At 39.1% G+C, this 13,222-nt stretch overlaps 1 protein-coding gene across 5 annotated transcripts in view; it reads right to left on the reverse strand.

The window, feature by feature from the left end:
* LOC121514907 (inositol hexakisphosphate and diphosphoinositol-pentakisphosphate kinase 2-like) overlaps positions 1–13,222 on the reverse strand; it is a 103,495-nt gene that overhangs the window by 57,537 nt on the left and 32,736 nt on the right. For all 5 annotated transcript variants that reach the window (XR_005992335.1, XM_041795329.1, XM_041795330.1 and 2 more), the window contains exons 12-16: positions 12,617–12,692; positions 12,119–12,228; positions 8,963–9,048; positions 5,537–5,662; positions 577–698 (exon numbers count right to left, since the gene is read on the reverse strand). Coding sequence is in view for 4 of the 5 variants with exons in the window: in XM_041795329.1 (XP_041651263.1) it covers positions 577–698; positions 5,537–5,662; positions 8,963–9,048; positions 12,119–12,228; positions 12,617–12,692 (520 nt within the window). In the remaining variant the exon portion in view is untranslated. The remainder of the gene's footprint in view (positions 1–576; positions 699–5,536; positions 5,663–8,962; positions 9,049–12,118; positions 12,229–12,616; positions 12,693–13,222) is intronic.

Here is a 13,222-nt window from a genome sequence, read left to right on the forward strand (position 1 = left end):
TGGAGGAAAGTTATTTGGTCTGGTGAGACCAAAATGGTGCTTTTTGGCCATCAGACAAGATGCTATGTTTGGTGGACACCAACCACTGCACATCGCCACAAACACTCTATCTCTACTGTGAAGCACAGTGATGGCAGCATCACGCTGTTGGTATGCTTCTCTGCAGATGGCCCTGGAAGGCTTGTAAAGGCAGAGGGTAAAATGAATGCAGCGAAATATAGGAAAATCCTGGATGCTGCTTGGAGGATGAAATGCTGCATGGATATGACTTTTTTGAAGAGCCAGGAGATATTTAGAATTGTTTTTAAACTTCTACTTGCCGATGAATTCTCAGACTTGGTTGCATTCACATCTTCCACATACCATGCTTGAGCACATATGAATCAAACCCAAGAGCACCTCTTTAAGCAGACTGCTTGGATTCAGACCAACCAAATAGAAACAGACTTTGGTCTTAAGTGACTCAGATCCAGGCCCGGGCCCCTAGCAACTCTACAGATGTTCTCCCTGCCAATGTCCTTAACTGCTGAATATCTGTTCTAAGTTCGTTTTTGTCAGGAATGGGGGTAAAGGTACCTTTGCAAAAGCAGCTGCTGTCATCTGCACCCTTCCTTCGTCAGAGGCGTAAATCTTCAGGTCATGGCGGTAAGTGCTGTGCAGGCGTAGGAGGCCACATCCTGGAAACCCAGCATAGTCACCTGGAAGATTGAACAAAAAATGGTGCATCATGGTTAAATAGTTGAAGCTATTAATGTGTTCTTAATTAGGATGCTTGAGTCAGGGAGGTAGATGATGTCTTGATTTTACCCAAAAGTACCAAGCATTTTCATTGAGAAAAAGTTGCACAGCTGATTCAGCACCTACAATGGTGCAACATCACTTTCAGTTCAAATGTAGTGCTCTTATTGGGTTTTATTATTTGCTTTTGGCATGGCACATTTCAATTAAGCTTAAAATATTGTGTATTAAGTTACAAATGACATGAAGTGAAAGTGAAGCAAACAGATGTTGAGTAAACCCCAAAAATTACTGCAGAGGCCTGCCCTTAACAGAGGTCAGTGTAGTTTAGATTGATCTTATAACATGCTAAATAAACTTTGATTAATGTAGCTGTAGGAGGTGGATGCATATTAACGCTACAGACCAAATCACACTGATGCTTCGTGCATTTTTTCACCAAATAGCCAGATATATTACTCTACAGACAAGCTCAGGTTATCATGCCTCATTTGACCTAAAAGATCTGGGACATGTTGTAGACTTAAACCAGTTTCTTGGCTCTAATTTAGTCAAATGTAAACTGGCTTTACCAAACAAACAACAACATCCCAGGAACTTGTGGAAAAATGCAGTCGGATTAGTGTGAGATGATCCGCATTAGCTTACAGTGACACTGCAGTCAATTTTGCCTCCTTTGTTTGTGTGAACAAGTGACCAAAGCAACATTTGCCACGGTGGATCACCTTGGAACACATCAATGGCGACACAAACAATCCACAGCAATCTCAATGTAGGACAAACTGGACTTGTCCCAAAGTGAAATGAAACAAAATCATGATGAGATGAGAGGAGAGATCAGAGGCACGTTAGTGGACGCAGTGAGAGACGCGCAGAATGAGAGAGGAGCGGACGAGTGGTGGTATCCAGCAAATCCTTCTCTTACCAAAGTCAATAGGGGACTCACAGCCAAGGGACCGGCGGTTACCGGCTAGTAGTTTACACAGTGCAACGACAGGTAAGAAGAGAAGAGCAGAGTTAATAGACAAAAATTGTGAAGGAAAAAAGTATGAAAACAGTGGCTAGGATGAGAAAAGAGCCTTGTTTTCATAAAAAGAAGCAACAAAGGGAAGGACTGCGTCTACTTTCAGTTCAACTTCAGGTGGTTTTCCTGTGCAGTTTGCAAGTTTTGCATGCATTCAAAAACAAAGCATAAGAAGGAAAGCCTGAAAAGTGTGATATAGGGATGGCACCAAGGTATAGCTCAGTTAAAAGTTTAAAAAGGTAAACCAGACTGAGAAACCTTCACATAACACCCAGGTTTGTCTTCTTACATCATTGTATAATATTGTGTCTGTGTAAAGACTTTATAAAAAGAAACTCAAGACTTTATTCTGCAATAAGAAAATAATCCTCTACATTTTTGGTCTGGTAAACTTAGAACAACACTTGGCGTAACAGTCTCATGAGTGCACCGCTGTCCTTGAATCAACCCCCAACTGTGGTAGGATGCACTGAAGATATTGTTTACTGCGAAAGTACAAAATGTTTTGAATGTGAAGAGCACTCTGAATGGTAGCTTGAGACAAACACTCACAGATCACATTAGAAGGTAAACCTTTAAGTAACCAGAAGAAACAATTTGGGATCTCTTTTCAGGGTTGCTCTGGCCAACTCAAGTACACAAGTTACATTTTTGCCATCTAATCGGATAAACACTCAACACTGTTAAACTCAATGAAACTCATTTGGACTCAGTGAAGAACCTAGCCTTGATATTTATGTTTTGTCTTGTACTGTTTCTTGTTACTGACTAACCTAACATGTCAGATCGACTGTTTCATATCTTCATTGCATGGATTTATTTCACATTCATCTGGGAAAGTTCACATAGAAAATGTTTGAAAAGGGCAGGGCTTTTCAAAAAATGTTAGAAGGTAATTGTGATCTGCTGACAGGTAACATTTTCATAGATTTTTAATGGCGGAGCTTCTCTGTGAATAAAATTGATGCCAAGGTCAGGAGATGTGCAGGAACGTCTTCTCTGCCAAGACAAGCTTTCGGTGTGGCTCTATGCTTTTGTTTTAAAAAGAAATGTAGTCCAGTTCTGACAAAACTGCTGCTGTGGCTAAGTCCGAGCTAATCACTTCACTAGCAGCAATTGTATAAAACCTCTCACACAACAAGGCAGAAGATCAAAAACATCTTTCCTGTTTTCTTTATTGTAGGCAGAAATGTGGTCATGTTCTGGTAAAATTGATGCCATACTAGAGATACACTACCACTCAAAAGTTTGTGATCACTTGGAATTTTCTCCTGTTTTACATGGAAAAACTCGTGAAATTAGTCTGAATAGGAAATACAGCAAATGAACTGGACACGCTGACATCACCTTTTTCAGTAGTTACGACTGTGCAGACCTTACGCATTCTGTCAGTTTTTCAAAGTAATCTGATATTTCACCCCATGCTTCCGGGAGCATCTCCCACAAGATGGATTTTCTCGATGGAGTCTTCCTTCGTACCATACGGTTAAGCTGCTCCCGCAACAGCTCCATAGGGTTCAGATCCAAAGACTGTGCTGGCCACTCCATTACAGTCAGAATTCTGGCTGACTGCTTATTCTTTAAAAACTTCATAGACATTTTGGAGGTGAATTTTGGGTCATTATCCTGTGGTAGGATGAAATTGGCCCCAAGCAAGTGCTGTCCACCAGGTATGGCATGGCATTGCAAAATCTTGCGATAGCTTTCCTTCCCCAAGGTACCTCCAAAGCACCTAGTCTTCCAGTGCCCAGTCTTTTAGTTCCCTAATTAGTAATGAAAATGCTTTTCTTTGGAAAACAAAGAAATTTGCCAGTGATCCCAAACTTTTGAGCAGTAGTGTATATCCAAGCTAATCACTGCACTGGAGGCAGCAATTGCAAGCGGCTTTTTGTATCACTAAAACCCGCCTGTAGCTACAGCCTCATTCTCATATCACTTTATTTGTCCAAACAGTGTTTGGTTTGGCACAAATGGTGAGAACTGGAGCTTTTCAAGATGGACTTGAAACGTTAGCACCTAAATGGCAAAAAAAAGTGACTTGTGTGCTCCAGTTTCTTCTTTGGATTCCCCTGTGACAAAGAAACCATTGAAACATCTTTAGTTTGTTTTGTCTTTGGAAGTTAAGAATGCGATATTTTAAAACTCCTCTTGTAATAGCTGGTTATGATAGAAATTATAGCCCCCTCTGTTGGAGAGGATGTGGTATGAGTGGGGACTTCTCGCATATTTTCTGGGAATGCCCAGTAATACAACCCTTCTGGGACAAAGAGAAGAAAGAGGTTGGAGGGATTTTACATCTTGGTAGATCATCAGAGCCACAACATATAATCTTGGGAAGTATACCATTAAAGGGGCTAAGAAAAAACAAAAGATACATACTCAGGGCTCTTCTAATAGCTCATAAAATGATCAGGATGAAGTGGCTTAACCCCCTTCCTCGACCATGGACCAATGATAACAACAACTTCGAGATGTGAACTGTATGGAAAACTTAACTGCAAAGCTGCAGCTAAGGATGGACTTATACCAGGATAGATGGAGATCTGTCATAGACTATTTAACACAATAATTGTCTTGTAAAGATGCCGCACAATGAGGTGGGGTGAATGCAAACATTCACTTTACAATAATAGCCCCCTCTCCTCCTTCCCTCTTTGGTGCTCTGACTCTGCTAGTTGGTTTGCCACAGTTTTTTTTGGTCAATTTTTTAATGATTTGTTTTCAAGGATTTCTGTTTTTTATACACCAGAACATTTTCTGTAAATCTTGTTTATGGCATGCTGTATGTGAGATTTTGTGTCAAGGAACATGTTTTAACAAATGTTAAAAAAAAAGAAACATCTTTTGTGTGTTGACATATATTGAGCTCGACTCTGGTAACCTCCTCCCCCCTCTCTAGCCCAGGGTTCTGGCACATCGGACCCCTGCATGAATCCTACATGCCTAAAACTTATGCACATGACTGTAGTTAACATAGAAATAGTCTTGTTTTTAAATTTAAGTGCAAAAATTCTACATTTTGCAGCGTTAAGACTAAAATTTCAATCAAAGTTTTGAAATAAAACCATAGGTAGCAATTAATCTACTAAAGAATATTTTGTAGTTGACCAAAGATGCAACAGCAGTTCTTCTTAAACTCTCTAGTATTATGTAAGGTGTTGTGTGCGTAACAAGTCTTGCGTCAATGGAAGCAAATAATGAACAGTAGGAAAAAAGGATCCAGAAGCTTAGAGAAGCCTGAAAGTCTGGCTTGTCGACTCTAAAATAACTATCGCCTTCGACCCTCTTTGACACGACGTATGTCAGCTATGCAGTGTTGACACTGCACACGGTGGTGCTCCGAGTGACTGAAGAGAGAGGCTGGAAATAAACTTCAATGAGTTTAGGCACATGTGTGAGGACAGACAGAGCTGTCAACATTTTCCCTCCAGACTACATTAAATGAAACTCTTCTAAGATAAAGTTGCACCCTCACGGCTTTCAGTGTCAGTTTTTGATCATAGGTGATGTGTATGTTCTTGTAAACAAAATTCAAAGACTGAATAACTAAGTCTTTAGTATTTCACATAGAAATGATATCACATTATAGATGTGCTTTATACCTTAACTTTACATGATTGTGCAATCTTTGGTGGATTTTATCTTTGGGGGATGTTTTTATTCAACAGGTACCCAACATTACTTATAATATTTTTATTGAGAGCAACAAAAAAAGGATATCAATCTCTCATGAGTACTAATACTAATGTTAGTTTGTGAGTGTCCAATGAGTACCTTGACCTCCAGGGTACATGCAGCGAAAGGCCCTGCCCAGCTCCTCAGCCTGAACCCGTCCCGCAGGCGTCAGCTCCCCGCCCCACTTCAACACCAGCAGCAGAGATGGACCATCTTTCTTTGAGTCTGAAAGACAGCAGACAGTTTAAACTTACACCTAATTTAATCTAGAAATCAACTCACATACCTTCAGAATGAATAATTAATTTGTCTCTGAGCTTTAATTTGTGAAGCTTCAGATAAATAAAAACTTTGAAGTCGTCTGAAGTCGTCTGTTTATTTCTATACAGAACTTGAAAGAGAGAAACTCTTTAATGAAGGCATCTTTCAACCAAAAGTCTTCATCTGAATGGCTGGTGAAAAAACTTTTATCTCTGCCATTTTCCCCCTTTTGGGAGCTTAGTCATTTGACTTTACTTCAGTAATTTCATTGAAATGCATCATGTAATTAACATACACCAAAACTTCTTATTTTAAAAATAAACCTCTTTTAACACCACCATAAAGTATAGGAGATCATATGACTTTTTTTATCTGCAAAGGCAGTAATTAGAACAGAAAAATAGCAGAGTAAATTTTTTTTATGTACACATTGGCCTTGACACAACAATTCAAAATTCTCAGGCCATAGAGTATTGTGGTTTTGCTGTTTAAATGGTCACCTGTCCCCTATTTTGTCATGCGCTTGGCTTCCTCTTTTATCTCATGATTCATTGTTACATACATACATCCATCAGCTACAAAGCTCTTCCTGTTCGGGGTTACAAGAGGCTGAAGCCAATCCAGACTGTCAACGGTCAAGAGACGGGGTGCACCCTGGACTGGCTGCCAGTCAATTCCTATGAGCTGTTGTATTTCTTATTTTACAGTAAACATCAACTGAAAAAAGACATTTAAGATTCCAACTCTTGGACACAATGTATTGCAATAAATTCCAACAGTAAATCACACTGGTATATAAGCCACAGTCTGAGGGAAAAATGTGATGAGTTCTCTTGTTTTCAGCAAAGTCAACAATATCGAGTTTCTGTGCACATCTTTTAGTATCATCTGTTTTGCAATCAAATGCTTGCAACTCTGTTAGCCTCGGTGCTGACTGTTGTAAAGTTGACAGGCACATTGCTGACAAGCCACTCTGCTCACCTTTTCTGGTCCGCTTGTTGTCTTTAAAGGAGCAGTGCGTAAAATTGGAAATATTCGTGACAGTCAAACGAACATAGATTGTAAGGCTAACTTCTGGTGCTAATTATGGCAAACAGCAGATGCTTATAAAGTTCTTTTTTGTTATTTTATCCCTTCTTTGGTATTGTAGAAACATGTGAGATGCAAAAATCCAAGAAATGGTGGAGTCTTTGGAGGGGACCTCCCTACGTATGAAGCTTGTTAAAAGTTAAAAAAAAAATACATTTTAATATATTCAGGGAATTAAAAGAGTGATTTCGACAGACCTACTTATAAATGTTTCATTTTTACCACATTTGTCCTGCTAAATGCTACAAGGCTAAATATTAAACCCTGCACCTTTAACTGAAGAGTCCTTTCAATCAAACATGCACATCACATGGGTGATTTACTTATTAGTGTACCTCTATTTTCTTTATATACAGGATTAAAACACAATGAGAAGGAAAAAGTGGTAAAAAGTGGCACCAATCCCCACTAGTCTCATCTGCAATTAACCTTGCAAAACAGATGGATTTGCTCATTTCCGTGTCTCTCGCTGGTGAATCCATCTTGCAAAGCTCCCATCTGAACCGCCTGGGCCCAGTTAGAAAGTGACAGGACCAATCAGTGTCGAGGGGCAGTAATTTTGGGCGCGGCAGAGTCGTGATGTAAGCAAGTAGCAACAAGAGACCGGTGTAATTATGGCGGAAGAGATTAGTGTTGATGCTGTTTAAGTGCCAGTTTTATCAGAACTTGACGACATTTCTTCATCAAAAGAAGAACATAGAATAGCATAGAGCTGATTTCTTTTCAATAATGGCAAAAGTCATGTACTGACATGTCTACAGTCGCCGTTGTTCGGGTTATGCAGCTCTCCATGGAGTTTACTCATCGGTAGCAGGGCACCTTGGTTTGGGGCTACGACGTCACGTGTTTTGTTTTTTTTTCAAAGGCTCTGCCCTTTCCCACACATCATTTATGGAAGATTTTCCAGATGGATGTGTGAAATAAATTCATCTGGCATATCAGTTTAGTCTGCATTGTTATTAGGGCTAACTGATATGTTGTTTCAGGGTTCCTACATGATTTTAAAAGACTTTTAAAGACGTGAACTGAGAAACATTTATACCACTTTTTGCACTGTCAAAAATGAAAGGCATGAGACTGGACACCGGACCAAGACTTGGAGGGGTGGTGTCAAAAACACATGACTAATGGCCCATTTTGTAAAATAAGATAAGATATACTTTATCGTCCCCAAAGGGAAATTTGCCTATTAAACTATGCCTGTATTCTATCAATATATGTTATATTGATATTCATCATAACACATTTTTGGTGCTGAGCAGACGTGCTGAGCTGATTCAAAACAGTTTAACTATTAAAAAGCATAATAACATCTTTTGTCAGGGAAGACCTGTCAAATTAAAGGTGGGCTACAAGAATTTTTAAGTGGGCAACCTGTTAGCCCAGAAGTAACTGGACTAGTGTTTAACAATAGCACGAAGTTTATTAAATCACAGGGAGTCAGACAAAAATCAGAGAGGGGTCTGGGGTCCTCCTCTAGGAAATTTAGGACATACAACACTGAATTGCCTGAATTTTGGAGAATATTTATGCAACAATTTGAGGAAGATGATTAAAATCATGTAAGGTTGGCTAAAAAACAAACACTGGATAAGGACGTGCCTTACTCAAAGTGCCTGCTAAAATTTAAGACCTCTCACTGGCTAACACCAGGCTACTTAAGACCTTAAATTCAAAACGTGCAATTCAGCCATGATAGTGATATGACCATGCACAATTGTCACATTGCAGGGCGTGTAATGTTAGTCGTGTGACCTGAAGCATATCATGCTGTCACTTCTGTGTTGCTGGATGTAAACTAAAACTGTGAGTTTTCTCATATGACTAATCTACATTAAAGTCTGCCTGATATCACTATCAGCAGTCTAAAAACTTATCAGAGTCTGTGTCTCGCCTGCATGTATGTTCAAGCAACAGGTGATGCTCCCACTGTCACAGATACACAGGCATGATGCTCCAGGCAGAGTCTCAATTACGCAAGGCCAGTCTTACATGAGTGTATTCCTGCTACCAGCAGCATCTTCTCCTGCTGTTTGTTAGCATACGTTCGTTCACAGTGCCAGTTGTTTACAGCTCAAAGTGAGCACTAGAGTGTGAGTAACAACAGCTCTGCATAGTTATCTTTTGTTTAAAGGGATATTTTGTTTTTTTCTGTTAGCATTTGTGTGTTCTCACCTTCTTCTTCACTGGAGGCTTTAGGTTGGCCGTTACGCAGGTAGGTCAGCTGAACTTTCCTGTTGATACCTGAGAAATGACCATACCTGGAGAGAAAGAACGTAAACAAATGCAAAGCAGACACAACACATTTTGATATGAATGCACACAGACAGACACACAATAAGCACACAGACACACAGAGAGAATTTATCCAATCCTACAGTATCTTTTTAACAGCACATGTCTGATTTCTACTCCTAAAAAGTTTAAAGAGAGGACAGGACGAGGCAACGGCTCCTTCAACTCCGAACACCGATTAAACACACAACCAAGTTCCAGTGAGGGGTTAATGGTTTAATGATAATTCCATCACTCAAGAGGTACTTTGCACCAGCTTAAGACCAGTAGCTCCAGTGGACCTTGAGGTTTGATTTCAGACTGATTGTGCATGTGTGTGCGGGAAGAAGAGAGAGCAGAGAAGGTGTAATTGTGTGTTCATGAACAGATGAAAATCAATACCACTCTCAATCATGTCATTAATCTTTGAAGAAATCACACACAGAAATATCTCTGGAGGAGCCTCTTCTTGCCAAGCATGCTTTGCCTGAGTAAAGAATTTAGCACCTCCCGCAAACTAATGACCACATGGTGTACTGTAATAGGACAGGCAGCTAAGCGAACACCTCAGAGAGCCACATGATAAGGTTCCTAAACCAGGACAAATAACTCTGGCAAGGAGTCAGAGAAACTTAATCGCTGTCATAGAGTCACACTTGAAAAAGACATCATCACACAGCGCTCAGATCAAGTCAGTCTGGGTGTTTCCTTTCAACTTGTGAAAAATCTAATTAATAGACACACATTCACTCTGTCTTATACACATGTATATTATTAGCCAGCAAAGTTCTTGATCATGTTTACCTAATTATCTTTAGCCTTGGAAATAAACAGAACAATTCAAAATGGCAAAAACTTTAGATGGGGTCTTGATTCACCTCTTTCCAATAGTTATGCCATACTGATAAATGGAGTCTTTCTACAAAGTAGGTTTTTTTATTGTGTTTTGAAATGTAATAATCAAGATTATACAGACATAAGTCAGTGGTTCTTACATACTAGAAGACTGGCAATGTCTGTTGCAAGCTGATTAACCTAGAGGAGTAATATAATGAGCCTGTACTGAATGTGATAGACAGAAAATTCATTCAATCATAAGGACAGGTTTTTTTTGGAAGGCCCTATCCTTCATAAACACCAATGTTGTCCAGATGGATGTGAAATACAGTGCATATAAAAAGTATTTACCCCATTGGATGTTTTACCCTTTAACTGATTTTTTTAGTTTTTAAGATTTATTTTTGGGCCTTTTCACACCTTTATTTGATAGAGGAAGGACAGTGGATAGATTCGGAAACAGGGAAGAGAGTGGGGAGAGACATGCGGTAATGGGCCACAGGCCGGATTTGAACCCGTGCCGCCCGCGTACGTGGGTAGCGCCTTAAACCACTCGACCATCTGTGCTCCCAAACTGATTTCTTAAAACCAATCATGGTCAATATAATTTGCATTTTTGACCAAAAAAATTACCAAAAAGCTCTTCAAAAGCTGTTAAAAATGGCGCAAGCTCTGTCAGGGTGCACAAGGATCCGTGAACAGCCCTTTTCAAGTTCAGCCACAAATTCTCTATTGGATTGAGGTTTGGGCTTTAGCTCCCCTGACTTGTGCTTTTCAATCACCTTTTCTCTGCATTTCTTGGAGTGTTCTTTTGTCTTCATGGTGCAATGGTAGCCAGGAATACAGATTGACCAGTAACTGGACCTTCCAGACACAGGTGTTTTTAAACTACAATCACTTGAGACATATTCACTGCACTCAGGTGATCCCCATTTCACTAATTATGAGACTACTTGCACCAATTAACTCGACCTCTGTTGAAATAGGTCAGTCACGTTAAAGGGGATGAACATTTATGCAGTCACTTATTTTAAATTACATATTTCTATTTAATTGACATGACTTTGTAGAAATCTGTTTTCACTTTAACAAAGGTATTTTTTTTGTAATTTTGTTTTGTGAAAAAGCCAAATTATTTGGCCATGGCCAAACCAATAAAAGTGTAAAACATCCAAGGGGGTGAATATTTTTAATGGGAACTGTAATCTCACACTATATGAGACAGACTATCAGGTGTGTCAGCTTATGAATCACCACTGATTTGCTTGAGCTGACAAAAAAGTGATACATTAAACATATTTTCTCCATGTGGATGACCAAGTTCTTTTAAGAACTTTTATCTTTGCTTTCCATGAAAAACACTGGATTTTTTCTTCTTGCATTATAGACAGACTGCAACACCAAGGGTTATTTTGTTGTTTCACTTATTTGAATCTCAGTGAAGAAGAGCCCCAAAAAATCCTTTTAAGAGAATTTATGCAGATGAAAAGCATGAGGAAGGAAGACATTAGGAGATTTAGAGGTCACTTCATGTGTGGTGAGAATGGCATGCACATGACTGACACAGCACACACTGATTTACATACACAGAATCACAGTTTAACCTTTATGTACATCTGACTGTGTATGTGTCCAGTGTTAATGGATAAAAAAGAATGGATGTTAATGGAAAATGATAATTTGTGTACAAAACATAAGGAAAACCCTCCAGAAAGCATGGTTGTTTATACTCTCTACCGGGTTTAAACCCCTTAAAATAATATTTTAACAAGTTAAAATGAAATAAAAATCCTCAGCTTTGACTTTTATTCTTTCTGGTCAGTGTCAAGTAAAGAAAAGGTGTTCCCAATATTCTGTACACACTCTAGGAAGACTAAAGAAAGGAGGGTAGTAAATCATCCTTTAAAGTGACAAGGGAGAGGGTGCGTACTGAGTGTCATTCAAGCTGGATTCCCTTTTTGGAGAGAGAAAAGGAGGGATGGGTGGGAAAGAGAAAAATGGAGAGACAGAGGAGGGAAGAAAAGATAAAGCAACGAGTTAGAGACACAAAAGGGAGGAAGGAATAAATGTGTGTACGTGAGTATGAGAGGAAATGACTGAACCCTGATGGAGTGTGGAGAGATGAAGCTAGTTTTGCATCATGAGTGGATGAATGATGAAATATGATGGCAGAAAAACATGAAGATGGTGCTGTGTGATTGACATTAAGACTTCACTCACATCTCCAGGACAGTCTTTAGTTGCTCCAGTTTGGATTTCTTCTCCTCAATTTCACAGTCATTGTGCTGGCCCAGCTCAACCAGCAGCAGACGGGCGATATCCAGCACTTCCTGGGGACAAGGAGGCAATTAAAGTTAATTTGACTGTTATCTAGGCAGAATAAACAAAGACGGGAAGCTCTGCAAATGTCCAGACAGAGCACGATGGCAAAACACAAGAGTAAACCAAAGGTGGCAGGTTATAGAACACTTTATAAAAAGCTGCTACAGTGACAGGATGAATGCAATATGTGAGTGGACTAATGCAGTTAAGCCTGAACAGTTAGGCAACAAAACAATAAACTATAATTATAATACTCATATATGAAAACATAACAGTATCATCTGAAGCATTCATTATCCTCAAAAGGATCCAGTCATAATCTTCAAGAAGTAAACAGACAGAGGAGAGGCATCATGGGAAAAGCAATTACTTGAGATTAAAATCAGACTCAGTCACCTGTAGCTGTTTTGGCTTCTTCAGCTTTAGTTTTCCTGACTTGTAGCCTCCGTACTTCTCAAACAACTCAAAGAACCTGTGCAAAACAAACAAAAATAACAAGAGAATAGGGAGAAAGAGTTACATTTGATTAGGAATATATTAGAAAGAAAATACATTTAATAAAGCTGTTGAATCCATAAATAAATACAGAATTAAGTTAGAAGGGGCAGGCAGGAGGTGACTGGTAAGATTGTACTATAGTGTCAGCAAGCACAGTGCAGTTTTTTAATCCTCAGAAAATGATGAATAGCAGTTTCTCTAAGTTCTTTATCTTTGCTGAATAAATACATTTACTCTGAGATTTGCTGTGATGAGTTTTCTTTGTTTATTTGCTCAATTTTACATCAGGTCCTAGTTCTCTAGCTTTGATGTGCATGCACAATCCAATTCAAGTTGATTTTCATTTTTTTAAATCTTCACAATAAACAAACAAAGTACATATTACGACAATTATGCCATAAATCAACGAGCATACACAATAACAAACAAATCATGTCAAAACAAAACAGAACAAATATCAAATGGAAAAAACTGAAAGACTGAGGCTTTATACTTAACTATAAA

The sequence above is a fragment of the Cheilinus undulatus genome, linkage group 9 (genome assembly GCF_018320785.1).
Source record: "Cheilinus undulatus linkage group 9, ASM1832078v1, whole genome shotgun sequence".
Lineage (NCBI taxonomy): Eukaryota > Metazoa > Chordata > Actinopteri > Labriformes > Labridae > Cheilinus > Cheilinus undulatus.